This window comes from Anoplolepis gracilipes, chromosome 13 (assembly GCF_047496725.1).
Source record: "Anoplolepis gracilipes chromosome 13, ASM4749672v1, whole genome shotgun sequence".
Lineage (NCBI taxonomy): Eukaryota > Metazoa > Arthropoda > Insecta > Hymenoptera > Formicidae > Anoplolepis > Anoplolepis gracilipes.
Window position 1 is genome coordinate 7,843,509 of NC_132982.1, and position 26,148 is coordinate 7,869,656.

Below are 26,148 nucleotides of genomic sequence, written 5' to 3' on the forward strand. Positions count from 1 at the left end.
TGTATGAAGTTTTTCGAATGCTTCGAAATGCAATCTAAGTTTGATTTAAGTCTCAATCTTATTAAAATTACAATTTATCAAAGCAGTTATATATGTATATAACCACGATTATATATTTCACGTACGTGAAATATATATTATTTTATTCCGTGATTAGAGACTTTCTTCCACTATTTTATATAAAATTTGTACTGTTTACTTGAAAGTAAAAGAGATATGTATATTCGTTACCTGTTATATCGATATGACGTAGAGTGTCAAGGATACTTTCCGTGACTTCTTCTGAGATATGTTGAAGTTTGTTATTTTGTAAATTCAAAGTTTCCAGCGAATTAAGGTTTTCGAATACCAGAGGCGGAAGCGTTTTAATCCTGAAAAGAAAGTGTAATGATGCAGAATACTTTGTATACGTCAGAGAAAGCTTTTCAGCATATTCATGTTAATAAATTCTAAGATGGATTATTAAACTGTAAAATGTTAAATGTGACCTAAATCTTCAACATATGGAAGAAAAAATATTACATATTTTTCTGCAGATTAAGAAAAGTGATGGAATCTCCGTAACCCGTGAAAGCGTCCTCCGGAAGTACAGTGATGTTATTTGCCCGCAAGTCAAGATGACGTAACCGATGCAAACGTCGTAGAGCATCGCTCGGTACCGAATGTAAATTATTATCTCCCAGTCGTAAATATTGTAAATTTTCTGAAATGAAAAATTAGAGATACGTTAAAAAGAACGTTTTGATTTCAGATTTAAGTTATGAAGATGACAAATTATTGTAAAATTTCCTTGTTTATCAGCTTCTTTGTGTAAAGGAACTGATTTTCTCATTTGATGATACGATGTAATGTAATTAAAACACTCATGTAAGATTATAAAATATGTATATTAAGCCGAATCAGACAGCAATCTAGTTCACAGTAATTAACTGCGTTACGTGAGAAGCACCAATAATAACCTTCGAGTGTTACGACACGCTTAAACGAATTTCTTTGGATGGATTTTAGTTATAATCGAATCAAGCTATCCGTAGAACCGAATAAAAAAATCAATCAAGATAAATTTACGCAAGTATGAATCAAATATTTTAATCGGAACCTTTGATTGGATCCGTCATTATAATGAAACAATACATAATTATAAATAAAAAAATTATCCATCTTTTGATGAGATATTTAAAAAGCTGAATAAAAAAGAAATATTTATTACTTATTATATATAAATATAATTCAAACTGTATGTATGTAAATACCTATTTTTAATGTAGATAAAATATTTGTTATATGATTTTAATCTTTTTAATCTTCTAAGAGAGATAAAAGTATATAATAATAATACAATATTTTTAAGGATAAGATATTTCAACATATTAAATATAAAAGATATTTAATTCAAACTAATATTTAGTTTATATTTGTTCATAGCAACGTTTACATCCGATCGAATCATTTATCTTGATCGTAAAGCTAGCAATATGTTGCTTGACTGAATCGTCGAAAATGTCAATACTGTTCGCTCGCATGGAATATCGCTTTGTCGAAATATTCTATCTTGATATTCGGATTCGTGTCTATAGGATGTAGCAAGATGAAGGGTTGTTTGTAAAGTGTCGTTTGCTCGTTTATATCCACACCCAAAGGGAACCGATTGCATCGCCGGCGAGCAGTCGTGGTACGCGGTAAATTTAAATGCTAAGCAGTTGTGATGTTCAGAACGACAAATAAAATAGAACGTGATCTGCAAAGACCGCCAGAATTTCATGGTAAAATAAACATAAGATCATGCGAATTCTGCAGCTGTATTGAAATCGAGTATTGAAACGATTTATATCTCCATGTGTTGTATACATATACAATTTTAACTATTTGATAAATATAAATAAAATAGATAATATATATCTTTAATAATAATATATTACATATCAAGCTGTTAATTTCTTTAATGCTTTATTTGATTAAAAAACTTTCAAGAATAATAATAATTTAAATATATAATAATTTAAACGTTTTAAACGTTGCATTCGTGTGTATACGGTTAATAAATATTAAATAACTATTTAAGTTATAATTATAGTTACCTTCTAGACCGATGAATGCATTGGGATCCACGTGGGTAATTTGATTTCCGTCGAGTTCCAAAGAGTTTAATTGCGTCAAATGGGAGAATACACGCGCTGGGACTTCACGGATGTGATTGTGCGCCAATCCTAATGAATCAAGTGCTTTCAATCCTGAAAAAGCAAAACGTTTTATCGATGAGTCCATTTCATTTAATTGTATGAAACACCCGTAATACATGTGCGTTCATTAAAGTCGTTTTATGTGTGTATGTGTAACTCGAATATGTAATAAATTAAAAAAGTTGATTAATCAAAATTGAAATTGTTATGCAAAAAGGGTTCAGAGAAAAACTGAATTGCTTGTAAAAATGTATTTTACGTACATTTTCAAATAAGTTTTGTATTAAAATAAATATTTAAAAAAAATATATATCTTGCAAAATAGAATAAATTATGGACATTTTACCTTCGAAGTCACCTTCTTCTATGGTTGCTATGCGATTTTCTTGCAATTCTAATTTTTTCAATAATTCTAACGAATTTAAAGCTTGAGTTGGGATCCTTATAAGTTCGTTTCCGCCTAAATTAAGCCTCTTGAGTCTTCGACTATAAACGCGAAATTTAAAACCATTCTTATTTTCTTATAATTAGAAGTTGGAATATTGGCTTTTATTTTTAATTCGCATTATCTTATTAGCTATTAACTAAGCAAATATAACTTTAAGTATCTCTTTTATATTTTAAGTGAATAAGAAAAAGCTTTTTAATTCTGTTTTCATTTTCTTAGTATACACAGACAGTAGAAAAGACTTACTTATCGAGTCCTTTGAATGCATCTGGTTCTATACTAGATATCTTGTTTTCATAAAGCGTTAGGATTTCAAGTGTATCGAGACCTTCGAAAGCCTTGTTATGTATGGCTGCGATTTTGTTACGATTCAAATTCAAAATCAGGAGATGATGGAGGTCTCGTAATGCATGGGATGGGACACTACTCAGCGAATTTTGAGAAAGATCCAGCTGTGTCAATCCCGATCCTGCAAGGAAGTATTATTCAATTCTGTGTTATAATCACTTATATAAACTCTATTTTGATTGTTTTTGAAGTTCTTTCTCACATTAATATAATAATTTGGGACATACATATCCTTCTTATTGCATTAAAAAAATTTTATTAATTCATTATACAAATAGTAATTACGTATAGCATCTGAGATTCACTTCCTCGTCATTTTAATATCTTATGTCTTAAGAGAATGCAAATTTCAAATTCTGGCACTATTATAGATAATTAAAAAATGCTGATACATAAAAACAAATAATAATAAGTAATTGCACTATCAGCCAAAATTATAATACTTATTTATGTTTGATTTAGAAATATGTGTGTATCTGTACCCATATAGAAATATACACGCCCAAGAATAAAAATAATTTAACAAGATTATTTTGCGAACATTATTAATATTTTTTACGAAAAAACATTGGCGCTGAATAATGATATGTACGAAGAGTTTTTTTTAAATCTCCTTTCTATTTTATATACAAACTTAATTATCCGTAAAACTTGGGATGCGAAGTCAGTTCCCATTGGAAAAAAAAAAAAAAAAAAAAAAAAAAAAAACATTTTCTATAGTTCTCATACACATGTTACGAATCTTAAAGCGATATCACACCGAGATGTCTCGCATCAGTGTCGCGTTCTCATTAAGGTTCCCGTATCCGACGGATACGCGATATGGTTATCTCATCGTATCTCGACTGTACCGCAGGTGTAAAAAGAATGTATTTTTCAGTCCCTTACAGTAATTTATTCCGAATCTGCGTGGCCGCCATGTGGCGGCTTACTAAGTTCCAGAGCTTGGTAAGAGATATAAAAGCGGGTTAAATTTGCAATTGACTTTAACGCGAGCCTCGCGTGACAGCCTGAGTACCTCGATGTTGGCTTTAATATAAAAAACTGATCTTAAATCTTCCATGAAAGTCTTTTGACGCCAGAGGATAGCTGCTGTTCTACGCCATAAAAAAATGTTATACTACATGAAGTAGTGCGGGGTTTTTTTCATCACTTCATGTACTGGCAGCGACGTGCCTTGAAATTGCGGCATCAAATATTTTGTTGATATACAGACGCGTTTAATCAAGGAATTTTTTACTATATGACTATTGTCATACTGTACACTATTGTCTTTGAATATAATTCTAAAAAATATTCGCATATGTGAATATATTTGCATATAAGAATATATTGAATTATTTAGAAAATTATAATGAAATACTTAAATTATTATGTTAAATTTGATAATTAATTTATTATTATTAATTTTAAAGTTCAAATTTAAATGCTTTAGTGCTTAAATGCTTAAATGCTATTTAAAAACATTTAGAACTTGTTGCGCAGTAACTATATAATGAGTACTTATTGTATGATTGACAATAATTATGTAATAGCAAATTTTTCTAGTTTAACTTATTGCAATCCTGTTTTGAGATAAACTCAACATAAGTGTTTTGTAAGAATCTAAATATTTGAGAAACTTATATAATACATAGTTTTATAATTGACACATTTAAAAAATTCACATAAAATTCTCTAAATAAAATAATTGATATATATATATATAATGCTAAAATAAATTTAACAAATACTTAATAATGATAAAAACACTTTTATATTTTATTATATTTAGCAATTAAATAAGAATGCAAACACGATTAATTTTCATCGATTATTATATTTTATTTTATTGAAATGTAATTTTATATAGCTTGCTCTGCTTTCTTCGCTAAATGAATCTTATTGATTTAAAATTGATTTCACTCACCGAGAGAACTAAGGGAAGATTCCTCGAGCACCGCGAGACTGCTATTATGGATGGTGAGGTGACGTATGTCGAGCCCAAGGAACACATATCCCTGCAACTTTGGCAGGTTGTTGTGCCTAAGTCTAAGGTAGAATATCACGATGTTCGTTTTACCCTTAAGCACGGTCATAGCCTTGCTGATTTGCGTCATGTCGGTGATCTCGCATACAATGTCCAGGCCGGATTTCTTCATGCTGCAGTAACAGGGCGAGATATCGTTGTGGGTCGGACAGACCTGCGATACTTGCGCTAAACCCGTCGCTAAAACGAGGCAAAGCAACCACACCAGCCGCCACACATCCAACAGACCGTGCTCCCTCATTTTTCGTACGACTCCACACTTCTCCCCCGTGACTTTGTCACAATAGCCGATCCTCTCGGACCTCCCTTCTCTGTTCGCCCCCCGTGCCTGTCTTCCTCGCGTTCACTCTCGCTTTCTGTCGGCCGCGCGCCTCTCTCCAATCTTCCCCTCGCGCCCTCACCGTTCCTTTACCTGCAGCCTTAGCTACTTAGCCTCTGCTCTTCTCATATCCATTGTTCGCTCTGCCACGGTGTACCAATACACCGAGTCTGCAAGCAAACGAAAGCTCGATAAGTTCCCCTCGTTTATGTAAAGGAGGTAAGGAACATGACAGGGAGAATCTAATTTATCGAGAACAGAGAGAACCTAATATTCGTGTTATCAGATAATTTTCTGCTAATAAGAGCTAAGAGAGAGAGAGAGAAAATGTAGCATCTGGTTTAATACAGAATAGACTTTAATTTTTAACTGTAACATGTCCCAAGAGGGATATATTTCAGGAATATATTATTCATATTACGTAAGCATTTTATCATCTTGTTATGGAAATAATAAAACATAAAATGTATACTGGTTTAACTATTGTTGTTACTATAACGCAATAGTGTCTTTCTAAAAATCTATTGATATGTACACATGAAAATATCAACATATATCATTAGCATGATATTATTGCTAAAATAGAACAAGGTTCAGTTCTCTTTGGTTTAATATTGACAATGAGTCAATTATTAATAATTATACATATAGTTTATATAGAATATGAATAGAATGGAAAATAGAAATTTATTGGAATTATTGTTAGAGCAGAATAACATATGTTTTATGCCTGATAACAATAATGTATATGAATAATTTTCCGATCACGCTACAAGTTTATATTAGGCAAATATTCGTATACTTGCATAATGGTCAGCTTATCAGTTGTGTAAAACTTTTACGCATGAATATTATAATAACTAAAATATTAAACTTCAGTATCCATTAATACAATATTATAATTATATTGCTGTTGAAATGTTTGTAATAAAATTTCTATTTCATTCGGCGCTTTAAAAAGTTACCCTTGCACTTTATTTACATTGTTGTTTCTCTGTAAACCTTTATTTTGTTTCTTTACAAACACATTTGAATGCTAAGAAGAATGTATCTTTTGATAAACTTAATTTTGTGCATTTGAAATTTAATCCAAGAATTAATTACATAACTATTTTATATTGCAATCACGATTTTTTTAAGTAGTATAATAAATGTTAACGTGTCTTATAATTTTACTTTTTCTTTTTCAATTTCATTTGAAAAGAATTTTCTTCTAACTGCAGGATATGTAAATTTGTAAAAATCGATAATTATATTTTTGTGAAGAAAAAATGGATTACAAATTGATAAATGCATCTTTGACGTTATTTTATATATTTTTCTAATACATGCTTTTTAATACGCACAATACGTAGGCATTACACGTACCGAGCCATACGGCGGATGTCGTATTTTCTTCTAGCTCGTAACACACTCAACGGAAGACGTAAAATCGAGCGATGACGTGTGTTGGCGTAATCACTAGGCATCGCTTTCGATGTCACTGTGTGTTCGCCACTGCGTTACAATCGATCCGAGCAATCGCAAAAATGCGCGATATTTTCTTTTTAACACTCTCGCATCCTTTTATCTCTCGTTGGGCAACAAGTATATTCAAGCTACAAGGAAGAGCTCGCGGTTATCCTCAAGAAATTCCCCAGCCTGTAAAGCGAACGTTTTGCCATATCGCAAAAATATCAGAATTGTATCAATTTTATCACTTCACATGCACGCAGCGCGCGACGCTATCGAAATCACTGTTTCAACGAATATCGTGAGCGAACCTCGAGCAACTAATCCCGATATCGTGCAACGAATACGCCATTATTATAGCCGTAGTTCACGATTCCATCTCGATTTATTTTCTCGATAAACACCTCTCTTCTCGATCGCATCCATCTACGCGATCGCAAACTCGATCGAGAAAATCGCCGCTCAGCTCCGCTATCCACGAAGTAATCACTCACTGCTTCTCCATTTGATAGTAATATCCGTGCGTCGCGTTTATCCGGCGCAATTGCGTCGCAAAAATCGCGCTGGATGGACGCGCGTCACGATGTCATCGTCGGTATCATTTTTAAACAACGATCGATTGAATATTGGCGATCAATTAACGCGGAATCGATCTCGTTAATTTTTTCAAACAGACGCAACGCGTACGTCGTCGATATCCGAAACGATCCCCTTTAATCCGCCGCCGCGGATTAAAGTACGCAGGCGCGATCAACGTGACCCCGGAAGACGATGGATTCGGGAAGGTATAATGGACACCGTAGCGATGGTACCGACGATGTCGATAGCGAAACTATGACTAAAGACGGACTCCTGATCTGGGGCGCGAAAGCGTCACAGTTCGTAGAGCTCGATGCTGCGTTGCCGGTGACCTGCGTGCCCGTTGACGTTATCATTACTCGACTGATAGGCCTCTTCCGGCACAGGGATCATTATGAGGCGACCGCAATAATATATCGGCCAACGTCACTGTTGTGTTCATTGCGATCAACATAGATGGAAGTTTTTCATTCAGAGTGTTTTTCAAAAAATAATTCATGATCGCAAAGAAAGAAAAAAAGAAAGACATACAGTCCATAATGGAAAATGTAATATCTTGATCTATGACTTTTCCGGAGGCATCATTATTCGCTAATGTCTCGCTAATGCTCTTTTCTGTTTTATTTCACGTTGACATTCGTTGTAAATAAGAAGATGTAGAAAGTCTTCTTTTTTCTCACAAATCTTTTTAAAATATTAATATCGAAAATTAAAACGTAAAATAACATACGTACATAAGTATATATACACACTTCTTTTATGCTTTCGTTATTTTTAACAACAGCGTCATTCTGCAGATTATAATTGAAATATGATATTGTTTACTCATTTTTTAAATGACTTCAGAACGTAACTGTGACGACATAAGTAGTTGTAAAAGAATAACACACGCAAAGAAATTAGTTTCTATTTATTTTAGAATATATATAATAAAAAGTTCTCTCTGAAGTTTGTATATAAAAATTTTACAAGTACGTTTTATATATATGTCAGTTTTTTTATTAATTTTATAAACGAATGGATGTCAGAATAAATTTATACTCGGAAAATGTAATGTTTTAATACAAGTGTCATATATACAGAATGAATAAATCTATATACTCTCTGGCTCTAAAAAATGTATATACATCGAATGAATATAACTTTATATATTTAAAATTCTGACTATTCAATCTTTTATTTTTATGAATTTGTAGTCACTTTACAATTTTAACATTTTCAAGTATAGATTAAGTGTATTAAATACATTAACATTTTATTTATTACATATATTTAAATTACATTTTTCTATTATGAAATAAAAAATATATATATGACGGATCAAATAAAAACGTATTACATAATCTTGTCGGTCAAAATTTCATATTTTCGAATTAATCAAGGTAGCATAAATCGCCTTAGGATCAGGTAATCGGTTCCATTCGCTATCTGTAGACAATCCGTTTTCGATCAGCGATCAATCTATCGAGTAATGTCATAATTCTGGATGATTAAAATAACTTTCGCAATCGAAAGATGAAGAGAAAATGAGACGATGCATTATTACGTATTCCGAAGTCCTTTCTACAAAGACTCTTCTAATTCGAAACCGAGATGAAGGATATTGCTCAACCGCTAATTGAGTTCGGTAGTGAGTTGTGTTCGCGGAGAGGAAGAGGATTCAATTAGGATAGTATTAAGAGCTTTCAGCTTCCGCCGTGCCTGATTTCTTCCAGGAGTGACGCTTTTGCGCAATACACCTGTGACTTAAGTCCTTATTTAGCTCAATGAGCGTAAAATACGGAAAGTTAACGATATACCAGAGTCGAGAAATCTAGAAATTAATAATTTATATATTGAAACGTCGCGTTATAGGGACGAGAACTGACGAGAAAATTTAATATCGGATAAGATGCAGTGGCACAATTGATATCAATAAAAAAATTCTTTTTTTGCAAATTATATTAATTCTTAAATAACAAATAATAACTGTGCACAAGTATGAGTTATAGATTTCTTTCAAAATACGTTATAGAATGGGTTTGATGTGTAATGATTATTTAACACCGCTTTCACAAAGCATGAATGGCGGAGCATTGGGAAAAATGAGGTCGCGAGAATTAACATATCGAGTGATCGAGGGGACGAGGTGCGAATCTTTTCTGTTACCTGTTTGACATCACCTAAATTGATTCGTTTCTTTGCTCGCTCAGCAATAGTTTGTCTCTTGTCGTTTTGTTTGTATGATGGTTGGCTTAGAATAAATTGTACAATCTAGAAAGAGAGAGAGAGAAGGGGGGGGAGGGGCACTCTATTAAATTGAATGACGTCGACACTTCGATAACGTTGTTCGAGTACGCTCGCGGTAGACGTGGTTTTTTCATTTTCTATGCCAGTATGCTTACATGATTAACTTTCGTTCCACAGAAAAAAAAACAGACCGTGAAATTTAATTTATCGAAAAACACATTTTCTTACCTTAAAGGTAATATAATAAAAGTTAGCTCGCGTAATCATAATTTCATATTGTCATTTTGTCAATGTATGTATGTGTAGTGTTGCGATCCCAAAAAATACATATCATACTTTTAATCCGTGATTAAATATAAAACACATGGTGTGATTTATAATGTCCAAATATGTTTAATTGTCTTGTTAACAGACTCGAGTAGATATCTTCTTTCCGTTTATTTATAGCGATTTTATTTACAGAAAATTATACGGTTTTTTTTAACAAATTGTATTAAATATTCAATTGGAAAATTAGCGAGTAAGAACAAAACGCTGTAGCTAGTGCGCAATAATTTATTCTAACATAATTCACACCTATCATTAAATAACTGGCGTCATTTAATAATAGGTGATTATACAGTTATATAACAAAAAACCGGTTTCTCATATGTTTTTTGTATTTTTGCGCTCAGGAAGGTCATAAAATTGACCGAAACGTTCGTTAGGAAAAGAAATTAAATTGTGTGAATTATCGTTAGAATAAATTATTGTGTACTAACTACAGCGTCTTGCTCTTACTTGCCAATTTTCCACTTGAATTTTATATCTTATAAAAAGCTTATAAATTTTATTTAATGTATTAAATATATCAATTATATATATATTTAAATATGAAATGCCTGTAATGCATACACATGTTATTGGACTATCTGATGATATGATAAAAAAGACTAAAAGTAAGCTGTGTCTATTGCGATTTGCGATAAGTTCAATGATTACAAATTGTTTCTTTGTAGCTTGATCATCGTAACTATTTGCATTCATGTTTTTATAATCACATGCCTCACGTGACTCACAGTTTGATCATGTTTTCAATCTCATTATATCATCTTGTGATAATTCGCATGACTTGGATGACGTTATTTTGCTGCGAGAATTAAAACAAGATTGCTTTAATCAAGCTTTACTCCCAGTTGAATTACAACGATTCAATTCGTATCACATTCTCGGAATATGGCCTTAATCTTTAGCGCGCTTTGACATTAAATATTTAATGAGCTTACGCTTTATTAGCATATGTTACGTATATGATTAACATACGTTAGGCGACACACACCGGGATGTTTCACATATGTATTTACGTAGAATTGATAACGAGTCTTGCATACGATTAATGTGTATTACGACCGATGAAATCGAATAATCACACTTTTGGGATATTTTATTGTATGAAAATAAAATTTTCATACTCGCATACAATGTAATGCATACTTATTTTAGGATGAGAAAAATCATGTTTTAGGAATACATTTTATGATTTTTTAATTAACATTATATTTTTATCTGTTTTTAATTAATACTGTTGTGCGTAGTAATGTTATTGCATTTTACAAATTGAATTACATTGAAAAATTGTAAAATTTATATAATATATAATTATACATTTATATTTTAAATAATAATTAAGAAGTTATAGTTTATTGTTATATAGAATATAGGTACAGTGAATTTAGTATCTTTAAATTTAATAATGATCATTTTTACAAGAATTTCGTGATGGGTTGTTTTTGCAATAAATTTCACTTAAGTTAAATGTTGTTTAAAGAGAAAAAAAAAATATACATATAATGTCTTTGTTACTTTATGTTATCTTTATATTTGAATTTTTTAATATTTAAATTTAAATTTATATTTTAATTAAAACTTAATTAATACTTTTTCTCTTTCTCTCTTTTTCTCTCTTTCTAAAAATTATAACAAAAAAACAATTTTTGTTCTTTTACAAACTTTGTAATAAGAAAAGAAAATAGAATAAAAAAATTTTGTATTATTAAAAAAATTATAAAAGCAAAAGTACATCGAAAGGCATAAATACATAATAATAATAGTTAAGAAGTATCACCAAATAAATATATTACAGATAGTTACTAACTTGCAATGAATAATAGTTACTAATAGTACTCCAGTCTGAATTTCCAGTTACTCGATCGTTTAATCTCTCGTACTGAACACTCTCGTACTGAACTTCCATATGATTTGTCTTAATGCATGATAAATGCTTTTTATACTAGTCCTTGTACAATGATATACGCGGATGCAAATAAAATGTATGTTGCATCACAGGATATCTATTTATAACTCTGTCTATATAGCTGATAATCATTGACATATCGTTGAATACGTCTAGCTGGTTATTCTTTTATCATTTTAATAAATATTAATAAAAAGATAACAAACATTATTATTTAGTTATATTTAAAATTTATTCATGATTAAGGATGTAAAATACTTAGTTTCGATTACTATGTATTGCAAAAAATTGCAGACAAAACTAGTGATACACGCGCATGCGCGCGTTCACGTGCGTTATCGAACGTCACGATTAAATAATAATGTCATGTGACTTCTGTTTCAAAGATCTATACTTAGTATGTTTGACAAGATTTGAACATGGGAATATCTGGGCTTGATTGGATATTTACATAAATCTTTTATGCATTTCGCGTAGGCTTTAAGTTACGACATTACAAAAGAAATGTCTTGCAAACTGTGCAATGTTTTTAGTTCGCGAAATGATTTCCGGAATTATCCATTAATCTGTTGTCTCGGTCGTGAAATGAAAAAGACAGCTGTACTGTGTTTCTTCATCTTTTTGCGCTTTTCTTTTTTTTAAGGAGAAAGAAAGAGAGGAAAGGAACGTTGAAGTGGATTGCATTTTCTCTTACAGTGGAAATCGTTAAACTTCAATGTTCCGCTTCGTGAATGCTCCTACCTCCGCATTATATACGAATTTTACAAAGAAGCTTTCATTCATAATTGAGGCATCTCGCATTTTTAAGAAAGAAAGACGAAAAGTTGTCTCTCCCATGCGATATATAATTCGCGCGCGCGAGAGTACGATGCCACCAAAGGACTAAAATGACATACATCGGTAATGCCAACGAAAAGCGCAAACCTCGCAGATGCTCCATTAAATCGTTGGCTCTGCACATGCACCGTATGTGATGCTACCGGATTGAAATTTTCCAAAAACGCATCCGCCCGTGCCCTAAGAAGATTACGTGGAAGATTATTAGCTCGAGCTTCCCTTTACACATGGGAAATGCGTTATTTGCATTTCCCTTCGCAAATTCGCTTTCGCTGTTTCTAGTTCTAATTATAATTCGACTCGCTGGGTGTATTAACGCTTGCAGAGATTACATTCGCACGAATAGATCAATTTGCGAGGATTGCGCAGTCCGACAGTATATAACTTACGATGCATATATCTTGCTTATTCCTCCTTTATAAAATTCCCTGTACAATTTGTACGAAACAGCTAATGACGTATCTGAAAATTGAAACAACCAGCGATGCATTTATGAAATGAATGCAAAGTGGAGGTGAATTTATTCGCGTTGCGTTCGATTCTGGAGAAACGGATATTATTGACACGCATAGTCATATTACAGTAATATCGGCGCGGTAATATTGCCTCTCGCTCTTTTCACTTTAGGATGGATGCATTTTCATCAGTGTTGGCGAAATTGATGCTTGAGAATATGCACGATGAGAAATTAAACTATTGATATCTGACGGATATTTTCCACACCGCTATCATTCGGAATTAGGTTAATAAACAGAGGCGCACAAGTGGTGTGGATTCACAGGAGCGTGTATTTCATGATTATTGTACTACAATCTGCAACGTTACTACAGGAGAATCAAATCGTTCTCACGGGGTTGAGTGCCGTCAACGCGCATCTACCACGAGATGCGAGAGATACCAATGTCGAATGCGCTTCTCGCATCCCGGCATTCGAATGCGTCATGCAAGACTAAACTCTCGGCAACGCTCGTCGAGTAGAATTAATGAACTACTTTTTATTCCTGCAAAAGACTATGTACAGTCTATTTTCAATCGCTTTTACCGCTCCGCGGTAACATAACGAGATGTGATAAAGTTTAACAATGAGCAAATATTTGGCTTTGAATAGAACATAGGCAGGGAATTTACAGGCTTTTATCACGTTTTCTAACTTCAGAAAATTTTATAACTTAAATTTCTAACACAAAATGTGTACTTTCATCCCAATGTTTCAAATTTTATATCTTTTAAAATCTTAATCTGAAAATTGAAAACTAGAGACTGAAAAGGAAAGAGAAAGAGAGATTAATGAAATTATATAGTTAATGTAATATAACCTAATTCTCTATAATATTCGGAATCATAATTTTTTTTTTTATATTTTTTGTTTTATTTTTAATTAGTCTTTAATAAAACTGTATAACATATATAAATAGAAAAAGTAATATAATAAATTAATTTAAAAACTTTTGCGAGAAAATGTTTTTATACTTTGTCAGAGAAAATATTTTTATACTTTATCACTCTAATATTTTTTTAAGCATAAGAACAATTTCTCTTTGATAGAATTGTAACATCACGAAAACATTTGATATATCCTGACAGTATATAATGATGACGTACATTTTAACATAAAAATACATCACGACGTTCTGTCAACAACTTGACAAACGAGATCTCAGACAGAAAAGAAGAAAGTGTGAAAGATGCGAAATTCCGACAAATCGTCTTCAGTGAAGGAAAGCATTCTTTTGTTTTTTTTGTTTTTTTTTTTTTTTTGACGCATTTATCTAGCTATAATAGCAAGATAGTAAGTCTTAAGAGGACCGACATAATGTAACGTTTGTCAGATTGTTTTCCGTCTGACGCCTTGACATTTGTGAAAAACAGATCTGACATAATCAAGTGCTCCCAGTTCCTAGTTTCAACTAATGGCGTACCATTAGTCGAAACGTCGCCGCGTTTGTAAAGAGGATTTCGTATTCAGATACTAACGAAAGAGAAGAGAGAAGACAGATCGTCAAGTTCGCTTCTCGATCGTACAAACTATCCTATGGCTCAATAATATTTCTGAATACCCAATTTGTCGTTTACGCAAAATTACTGTGGATATATCATCTCGTGCAATATGCATTTTAACAGAGAGTTATCTATTCTATATTTTTTTTATCTCTATCAAATTTTTCTACGTTATATAAATATTATAGTTATTTTCTCGCGATTTTGAAATTATTGAATTATTCAATGTAGCTTCTATGTAGATGTTTTTAATTTGTAAAAATTTTAAATATATTTTCCAATTATTATACATAAATTTCTTTTCTTTATTATTATTTATATCAATGTTGCAATCAATTATTATTTTTTGAACTTTATTTTTTTGTGATTTTCTAATAATAGATATTTAATCATTTCAATTTTTTTGTAAAAATTTTATATTTATAGTTCTTTTGCGTATAAATAATTTTCTTAGCATTTGATATTTATACATATATAATATAATATAATCTTTACATTGAAAAAATAAAATTTTTGTGCAACATTTACTTTGTATGTCACGTTCTCGGGTATGGTATGTTCTCAGTTAATCACTGGATTTCAACTTTCCAGACAGAACAAAATTAATGGGCAAACCTACCACCGCTTTCCAATTATCGCCACCCTACGAAATGTGTATTTCCCGTTGGTCGTTTCGCCGACGAGTCATTTTACTTGTATTTCGTTTTGTTCCATAGTGTAGGACTGTCAGAAAGAATTTGCACAAAATATTTTAAACTTTTGAACACATTTAAGCGTGCGTGTATAATTCTATTCTGTATCAAACATGCTGATAATTACAGGACAGTTGTTAAACAAGCAACAGAGATTTTATTTGCGAACAGAGATAACATGTAATATATAACCTACGTGAGATAGTATCAAACCTAGTCTTTAATGAACCTACGGTATGTTGTGCTTTAATCTTTCACCGCGAATGAATGGACATTAAATCATCAACGAATGAAAATAACGTTATCCTAACACACATAATAATTACAGGCAATACATTTTACCATTATAACATGATATTTCCATTTTATTACAAAAACAACGTCGCAAGCAGTTTCCAACCTATTTGAATGACAAAAATATTGAATCATTAAATGGAATCCTCTAAATGGAATCAGCGTATTACTGATAAAAACAGGTTTTAGTTAAATATAGCATTGCAAAAACAGCAGCACAGCAAAAATATCACTAAAATGTTTTCATTGAAGATCGATAAAATACTGTGAATACATGATTACTGATTTCGATAAAATTTTGTTACTATTTTAATCAGTAACATTTTCACTGATTCAGTTTAAATAGAGCAAAAACGCATGATATGTAAATCTATATATATATATATAAGTAATCAGGCTGTCTCGAGTTGAATCTCCGTCTCGGGTCGCTCGTTCGTTTCCTAGGGAAAATGTTTCCCGCGTGGATCGTCGTAGACTTTCGCGAACAAGTCGTTCGCGAAACGCGTATGCAAATGCGACTCGCAGCGCAACAACGACGGCAACGACGACGACACGCTGCATAGGGAGTTTGCATATTTTCTGGATACATACGCATCGTAACGAACGAATGGGTTGAATAAGGACGCGTTACGACGTCGAATTCGGTTCCGTCTGCGGAATATGGCATTCGTTAGCGTCGGTATAACGACTGAGAGTGATCTAATGAACCATGCGTGCGTCCAACAGTGTATTCCTAATTAGATGCCTGGCTCGGATGCCACGCCATTGTCCTGTCGCGCGCGTATTAATAAACGGTACAATAGCACGTCCATCATGGGATATGCCTCGGTTAATATCAATAATTATGAGCTTAATTTTTAGACATACCCATCGCATGATAATGAAAAAGAAAATGCATTTAGTAATATTTGTTGGTTTTTGTAAATGAAAAATCAATGAACAGAGTTGTTTGTTCGATACTTGTTTATTCAATTAATTGTGTAATGTATTGTTATATATCAAACAACTGATTCGAGAAAATTACATTTTATAGGATATTTTTATAAAACAAACATTTTACCTAATATTTAGCCATTACCTATATATTATGTTAAAGTAACATTATTTTGTTACAATTGTTATAACTATATTAAACCTTCTAGTTTCTCAAATAATTTTTTTAATTATTAAATTATAGTAATCTGCTACAGTGCAATTAAATATCATCAGCTTTTGAAGCTGCATCAATGAAGGATTATTATTTATTATTTATGCTGAATTATTTTTTTTTGTGCGATTTATCCCATAGCATATTTCGTGTAATTTATGCATTTCTTTATTATTAAAAATTATTGTTTATATATTCAATGTCTTAATATAATATTGAATATGAAGTACATATTCTTTATAATTTTTAGTGATAAAGAAATGCATGAATTGCGCGAAATATGCACAAAATTGTATCAAGTAAATACTTACATATTTTTTGTAATTTTTAATAATAAAGAAATAAAAATACAAGAGAAAATGTTTATTTTATAGAAGAATTATTCAGTTCTTTCTTAATACATTTATAAATCTAGTACTTGAAATTTAAGAGGCTCTGTGTTTTTCCTTTGTATGAATAAAAAACATAAAAAATATATGTAATAAAAACATTTATTCTAGAGAAAGTTATATTAAAAAATTTTGAAAATATTTTGTTTACTTGGAATTTTTAAACAAAATTACCTGGAAAATCAGGAATTTTTTTTACACGATTTGAGTAGATACCCTGTATGTTATTGGAATTGAAATTTATAGTATGAATAATTTTTAATATTATATATGTAAAATATACGGTGTATTTCTATAACCTAACACATTTTATTCCTATGATATATAATAGATAATGTAGTTTTTCTTTTTTCATATTTTATCGATTTTCACATTTTCAAATTCTTTTATGAAAGAGTGAATTTCCTAAGTAGGTTATTTAGAAAAATGTGTTGAAATTATATGAAATTAAAATATAAAATAATTTAAGATAAATTTCACTGATAATTTAAAATCTAAATATTTACATACATTTAAATTTTTGCTAAATAATCTAAATAAACGCAACATTTATATTATACAATATTACTATTTTTGAACATACTGAATTTAATATTAATATATAATTAAAAATGAAAAATGAATAAGTTATACTTTACTAAAAAGAAAAAGAAAATTTTTATAATAAAGAATTTTAATGTTAAATATTATTATGAAATTTTTATGAAAATTACCTCATGTAGCATAGATGGTTAGATGAGATATTTTAATATTATGATTATTTTATAAAAGATAATTAAAAATATAGGAGAGTAAACTTTAAATAATGTATTGTATATGATTACTTAATTATAATACAGTAAACAAGACTTATTGTATTGAATCAGGTTTCTCGATCTATTGACAAAAAGGTTTCATTTGTTCGACAGATATATAATGAATTTGTATATGATGAATGAAAATCCGATTACCATGCGTTATCAGTCTGTTCATTAGATTACATAATATCAATAGACGAATCTTCAACACGGAAATTTATCGATTAACGAAATCACGATGAAATTAGAACGTTTATTTAAAGCTCTATCTTATATCGGACACGCGGTAGTACCGGAAGTAGGGCTAGAGTGAGAAATAGAGGGGACGGAGTGAAAGAAAGAGAGACCGATAGAAAGAAGGAGATGGAAAATACGTCGAGGTCATGAGAAAGCCCAAGGTGATTCGCGCATTAAGTGATCCATCCGTGACGAACTTGTGAGATCGACTGTTAGCCCTCTATCCATGGGGAGGGTAATTTTATATTCTCCCCTTGGCCTCGTACTTACAGTCTGTTGCCACGATGTTACTTCACCTGTTGGTTGCTCGACGTTTCGCTTGGCCTCTCTCAACGTATACGTAATATTGATCGGCCACAGCGCGCGCGGGTCGAGAGGTGGGTTCCGGCTGTCCTGCAAAGACCTCAGCCACCGAGTATAACGTGACCGGGGACTATAATCACGATCAGGTTCTGACTAGTATTCCAAGGAAGAGCGCGTCGAGAGAATAGCATCTCCGTAAGGAGGACGACCCATATCCCTAAATTGGTCAATTATACGCTTCGAGGTTACCGTCGCCGTCATAATTACGACTCTCTAAGAATATAGGATTAGAGCGTCGGGACTCTTTACAGCGTGTTGCAATCGAGGAAGCTTGTGCTAAACTGATATACCATAACAGCGTATTCTATATAGCACCTGTGTACCATTTATACTTCCGCGTCTTAAGTTGTATAGAATGTATGGAAAGCCGGATTTCAAGATATGTATGTACACACGTGTATCTTCTGTGATAACAGCTGTTGCATGATATATTTTGAAGTTGACTTGTGGAATGGTATGACAAGAAACATGTGGACATTTTTCTTGTTTTACGCATTAAAATATTTAATAAAATAAATAAATAAACATATGTATAAAGAAAGTTTATGGATTCGAGGAATATTTCAACTTTAACGTTTGACCTCAAAAACAAAATGTAGATATTTATGAATTTATGAATATTATAATATAATTATGTACACACATTGTATACGCCTAATATCTCATCATTATATATTTAAAAGGTAAAATTATTTTTCCTTTTAAGATGTTTGATGTGACGATATATGTGTGTGTGTGTCTAAATTATTCTTATAAAATATGAACAAAGCATTAAAAATGTATTGCATTATTAAATTGCATAAACATAGATGTCATCGTTATAGTATAAGAATTATACTATGCTGTAGTTATATGTAGTTATAATTTAGAGAGCTATATTGTATATAATTAATACTTGGAAATATTGAGCTGCTAAAAAATTTGATTATTAAAATTAATATAAATAAACGAAAAAAAGCAAATTAATATCAAAGAATTTGATATCATCTGATATTAAATTATTTTGATATTATATTTGAATTATATATATAATACATGATTTTAAAAATTTGATGTCATCTCATGTTAAATCATTTTGATATTATATCATTAAAATTACATATAACACATGATCGTAATATTGTTTACATATAAATATTATAAATGCATGGTTATAGTATTAGCTCTTATAATACTGTAATAATAATATTAATATTTATGTAATTTTGTTCATGGTTTATGGACGATAAAGATTGGAGGAAAAAGTTTATATACATATTTTAATTAATTTCTTCATTAAAATATTAATAATTATTAATTAAATATGTTTTATAACAGGTCAATTTTATTTTAATTTTTTCTAGACTTTGTTCATTTATATTTGTTGGTAATTAAACTTTATTTTACTTGAAATCAAATAAAATGACAAAATTAATTTATAAATATTTTACCGTACAATAAAATATTTTTTTATACAAATTATTCTTAAGTTAATATTAGTTATTGTATATAAATATTAAAATATTTGATATTTTAAAAGAAAGAAATAATATTTAATAAATCTTAATAAATCTCTCATGCGCGATAAGAGACTTGAACCGGCGGTTAATAACACGAGCCGTCCCGTGTGTCATTGTGTTATTATCCTTCGAGACACGATTGCGACAAGTATCAGGAGAAATCGCGATTATTTCCTACGAACAATTTTAGCTATTATTAGCTTGCGCAATAACTTAATTTTCACTTTAACAATTGTAAATGTCAAACTGATGGTTATTTATTCAAGTAGATATATCGACTTATTTATTTCAAGTAGGATTTAAAGCAATAAAGATGTGGAAAATTTAACTTATTGTCTCGTGATATTTACGAGTGGAAATTATTTCTGTAATAATATTTATTAATTTAAGTATATCTCACATCACGCTTCATTTTTTCACGCAATTTTTTATCGCCGATGTGAATTTGTTATTATTATTATCATTTTCGGATTGAGAGAGTAAAGTAATACATGAACCGTCGGATTAAATAATTCCACCAACATAAAACATGTCGACATGTAGTGTTGAATAATACGCGAATTAAATACCGAATTAAATAATATACGAATTTAATACTACATTGAATAATTCAAATAATGTGGAAAGCGCATATGTTTATTAATAATCAATCAAAGATGTGAGGAATAGAAAATATTCGGATTAGAATTATAATTTATAAAACGTTATATATTTAACAAAGTAAAATCTTTTGGGACGAAAACAAATCAATTGGAATGCGGCCTTGACCTTTGTTTGTACTGCGTACGCGTAGTATTCGCATGACGTTCGAGCTGACAGGTAATGGCACGATCTGCTCCGTGTGTCGTTCTTTGAAACGCGATTATTCTGTACGAACAATTAGTAATTATCGATTATGTTTGATTAATTCTATGAATAAAAATTTATTAACACATTAAGGTATAGATATTTATTGAAACAAATATTTCACACGCAATATATTTATTTGAAAATCAAAGCGATATAAAATGAGAATTATAAATTACCGTTTTGGTAAAAAGTTCAATGAGTAGAAAAAAAACAGTAAATCCCGATTTTTACTGTCCCGGACTTTAGCCAATGGGATAAATTGATAAAAATTATAAATATAACTAATATGTAACATTAAAATATATTTATATAAATTTATGCAAAATGATTTTTTGCTTTAATTAATAAATCGTATTTATTACTATAGTTTAAAACACATAAAATTAACCCTTACTCCGTACTGATGGGTCATTTTTGTCTGTGATTTTTCTAATAACGTCAATTTCTCGAAAACAAATAATCATAAAATAATATATTTAAGTAAATTATTTTTCAAATTTATTATTTTAGTCTTTATTTAGAATGTTCAAAGAAGGTATATACATTTTTTCAGATTTTTTAAAACACTTTTACATATTAATAAACTTATCGAAAATACGCTGTTGACCCACCTGTACAGTTAGAAGGTGCCAAAAATAACAATACGGAGTAAGGGTTAATAATAAAATCCTTTTTAATTCAAATTAATATATGTGAAATTTTTCACACAAAAAATTAAAAATTTTTACCAATAATATAGATCTGATTTGTGTTTATCTTTCACTTTCTAACATTGCTACGTCGATTTCTTATCTATTACGGATTTTATTTTGGCTAAAGCTTAAATTGAAATTAGAAAACTAACTTAATTGACGAATATAAAAAGATGTATTTATTTTAACACTTTTAAAGTTTTGCTGGTTTTTTTCTGGAAAATACAAGTTTTTATTTTACCATTAGTATGAATTTTATCTAAAATTAGAATTTTGCTAGTTTTGGTTTGGCATAATATATCTATACATGTAAAGCGTTAATTATTTTCTTAATCATTCGTGTATATATATAATATAATAAGAAATAGCGACACGTGTTCTTGTTTATGTCCTTGGCAGTATGTCAGTGCGGTATAGAGGGGGTATAATACAATGAAAGGTATCAAGAAGGGGAAAAAGACTAGGTTGGGCACAATAGAGAGACGAAAAGATTATTATTATTCTCTCAACGTTTGTACGTTAAACAAGGTGTTACTATATGTTATCAAGTTTTTTCTTCTATTTTAATTTTTGATAGTTATTTTTCCTCTAGTCTCCTCTCTCTCTCTCTCGTAAAACTCCTACTTTTCTTTACAATATACTCGAATATATTTTGCATCGCAATTAATATTGGACTAAGAGAACTAAATAATAAAGAGCTGACAAATATGTATTGACCGTATATTAATAATTAATTTGTGACATTTTGAATAAAATATTTGGCATTTAAATTACACAATTTTACAATATATCTATATAATTTATAATTTATTTTATAATTAAGAGAGTGTGTATTTTTGTAGGCGAAGAGAAAAGTAGCATCCAATATTCGTTTTTTGAAATATTTCTTTTTGCTTACAAAACCCTTCCAGTGAGTACACCTTGATGTGATGGGAGGGCTTAGTACCCGGAATGTCTAAGATATCTAAAGGAGAAACTAAATACCAAAACGTGGTTTTATAAGGCTTATAAAATCTATTATTAAGTTGCACATTACACTGATTGTGAGAAAAAAAATTAAATAAACGGACTAAATTTGTCAACAATTATTTAGTTTCACTAAAATTCAACAATTATTTAGTCGCACTAAAAAGGGTATAGTTAAGTTAAAATTAAATCTTTTTAACCTGTAGAAAATAATTCAAACATTCAGTTTTTCAGGACAAATACTTCATCAGGTTTTAATTAGTTTAAATTTCGGGAGTGTCGTATAAAATGTTGCGCGTACGTTCTCATTGTCTTGCGGACAGTTTGTTTTGTTTTAATTAATTCGGGAGTGTCGTGTAAAGTGTCACGCGCTTTTAGTGTCGTAGACGATTCGCGCGATTATCATTGATTATATTTTCGCGAATAAGTGTAGTAAAGTGCGCGAGTGCCAGACGAATCCTGAAGAACAACATGAGAAGAGGAGGAGGAGGAGGAGGCCTAGGATCGGGCAACGGGCACTTTGAGGTAATTTATACTATTTGTATATTATTTTTTTTTTATTAATTCCATATGCGCGTATCTTCACATTTATTTGTGATTTATTTATTTGGATAACTTAAATAAGAATTAAAATTTAAAAATCTTTTATATATGATATATCTCATATAATCTTGTACTTAAGAAGAATAATTTATAGTCTTCGAAAATTAAATAATTAAAATTACTACTAAAATTATTATTAGAGTTTTACAATATATAATTAATTAATTCAATAAAAATATGTTTAAACGACAAATATAAAATTTGATATGTTTGATAATAATTTTTTTCAAATATTAATTAATTGAGGCATTTCTATAATTTAATTAATTGAGGCATTTCTATAATTTAGATTTTATATTGGTATGTTATAGATCGAGATAGTTCCTACGTAATCAACTTCACTGCTGCGCATCGATCGGTGAGTTAAAAATTTTTATTTTATGGTCCAATATGCCACGCACATATAAATAATGCGTGTCTTAATTTGTTTAAACTTTTACATACATTTTTATATATTACTATTATATATTATTATATTCTATATATTTTTTTAAACTTCTGTTTTATATATAAGAATTTGAATATTTTTTGTACTTTTGACGTGTTTCTTTAGAGGAATTTTTTCATTAATTAATCTAACAATAAGACGATAAAAAAAATTATTATAATTTTGAATACATTTAATTTTTCTTTAGAAAACTATAATGTTGTATTTTATTTTAATATCGAAGAAAAAATAAATATAGAAACACTGTTTGCTATTTTAACCGCGATAGTCGACATTAATCGATAGAGAAACACGAGCTTTTTTTTTTCTTGAATATATTAAAATCGTGCTGATAAACTAACCGCGCACATTTCCTTGTCTTCCGTTTTATACCGCTGTATTCGCGATAAATTGAAAGAACAAAACAGCTTCGTAAACTTTAAACCAGGGATTTCTCGTGCTTAATTAACCATACTCGAATTGAAACGCGGTATATTTGATTCGCTTGAGAATTTCGTTGCTTGCGCTTGTATCACGCGATGTATTTCAGCTGTACGGAAGAAATATCAAGATGTAATGCGAGTAATTAGTCTCGATAAGCCACGAAGCAAAAGCAAAGAAACATACAGTAACAACCGAACCAGATTTCATGAAAACCCTATATACATTACTTATTGAAAGCTTGGGAAAATAAGTCCAAGTGAATGTTAATATTATTAGATCAGAGTTACAATTATTTGTTTAATTACAATAACATTAAAATAATTACGTTTATTAAAATATAATACATTATTTGTCCACGATGGTTGCATAGAATCGAACAAACAGGAATGCACATTAATGACAATTTAATTATTTTCCTTTATTATCTGAATTTGAAACTGACATTTACAATCTGCAATTGCAAATGGAGACAATTGATTATAATTTTGACATTTTCATTTTAAACGAAAAATCCTTTTTATAAATAATTCTTTTTTAATTGTAATCATTTTGTAGTCGCAGTGACAATTATTCTTATATAAAAATTTTCATAATTTTATTGATACTAAAGTTCTATCTCTGAATACCAAATAAAAATGCGTTTGCTATTAAGATTAATATTAGCAAAATAACAAGATAACTCTTCATAAAAAATGTGCACCTTAGTCTTTCTCTAATTTTCTTCCATATAGAATGAAAATGTATCTTTTTGAGTCACAGCTAAAAAATAGAAGAAGGTGCATATCTTATTAAAAAAAAAATATATATATATATATATATATATATATATATATATATATATATATATATATATATATAGATAATTATGTTTTAAAAAGTGGACATTTTCATTTTATACTCATATTTTAATACTCTATTAACATATATAATAATAATTATTTTTAGTTGAAAAAAATATATGCCAATGTTAAAGAAAAAACTTTACTGCAAGTTTTAAACGAAATTGTTTGATATGAATATTTTCAATAAATAGATATTTATTAGATAAGAATAATACAATTAAAGTATATGTTGTTATAAGCCACTTGAAAACATTGGAGTATTTAAAAAAATTACACAAATAGGAACAGAACATGATCTCAGGTCAGCTGTTTTAATGGAAAATGTTATGGCTTCACTGCAGCATCGTAATATCACACAGTTAATGCATTTTTGCGATTCGTTCTGTCGTAATCTAATTTTATGAGAAATAGTAGAAGTTATTGTCTTTTCTTATACATATATACGAAGTTATCACTATTTCTCTCATAAAATCTGATTTTACATTAAAGTTTAAAATAAAGATATTTATTATTATTTTATTGTATACGTCCACAAAATATTATTTAAGAAATGTAATTTTTCTATTATTTTATGATTATCATTTATGCAATTTAAATAAGATTCTAGAGTTAATTAAAAACTAAACTGAAAAATAACTAAAAAATAAGATCTTATAACTATGTATGGAATCATTTATATAAACGTAATAAATTTTTAATTTTTAATTATTTTAGACTAAAGATATTTTAGAAAAATTATTTTCTACATTTATATAAAAAAATATTTTTTTTTACAATATAAAAGAAATATATTAAGCTGTATTTATTTTTGTAATAATTTAAGTATCAGGTAAGTTAACAATCAGCTAATATATAAATATAATAAAATATAAGATTAAGGTGTATTCTTATAAAACTTGAGTTATTTTTGAAATTTGAAATATGGAGAGACACTTGATATTTCTTTTATATATAAAGTTTTATTAATGGTACAATTTGTGGCTTATCTGTTTGGATTATCTTTACCTAATATACACTTTTAATTGTAGAAATTTAAAAAATTTATAATTGAAAAATTTGTATAAATTAATTGTTTAATTAGTTATATATATTTGTTTGTAATACTAATAGAAACACATTTTCTCTCTCTCTCTCTCTCTCTCTCTCTCTCTCTCTCTCTATACATATGAAAGTCTATATTAACAGTAACGATTGTAAATTACTCGGTTCAATTGCGATCAAGTCAGTGTTATCAGAGCCAAGGATAGATTTCGCG

At 29.7% G+C, this 26,148-nt stretch overlaps 1 protein-coding gene and 1 long non-coding RNA gene across 6 annotated transcripts in view; one reads left to right on the plus strand and one right to left on the minus strand.

Moving 5' to 3' along the window:
• LOC140672766 (uncharacterized) overlaps positions 1–23,538 on the plus strand; it is a 50,494-nt gene extending 26,956 nt beyond the window's left edge. The window contains exons 2-3 of the long non-coding RNA XR_012047943.1: positions 22,804–23,102; positions 23,492–23,538. This is a non-coding gene — a long non-coding RNA (uncharacterized lncRNA). The remainder of the gene's footprint in view (positions 1–22,803; positions 23,103–23,491) is intronic.
• LOC140672765 (uncharacterized) overlaps positions 1–26,148 on the minus strand; it is a 99,699-nt gene that overhangs the window by 5,770 nt on the left and 67,781 nt on the right. For 3 of the 5 annotated variants that reach the window (XM_072905156.1, XM_072905155.1, XM_072905153.1), the window contains 6 exons: positions 4,886–5,494; positions 2,875–3,097; positions 2,527–2,666; positions 2,079–2,231; positions 523–703; positions 232–371 (listed from right to left, as the gene is read on the minus strand). In XM_072905156.1, the coding sequence (XP_072761257.1) occupies positions 232–371; positions 523–703; positions 2,079–2,231; positions 2,527–2,666; positions 2,875–3,097; positions 4,886–5,246 (1,198 nt within the window). In that variant the 5' untranslated portion in view covers positions 5,247–5,494. Of the gene's footprint in view, positions 1–231; positions 372–522; positions 704–2,078; positions 2,232–2,526; positions 2,667–2,874; positions 3,098–4,885; positions 5,495–6,692; positions 7,706–11,718; positions 11,855–26,148 lie in introns of those variants that run through there. The other 2 variants (XM_072905154.1, XM_072905152.1) reach the window with 2 other exon arrangements.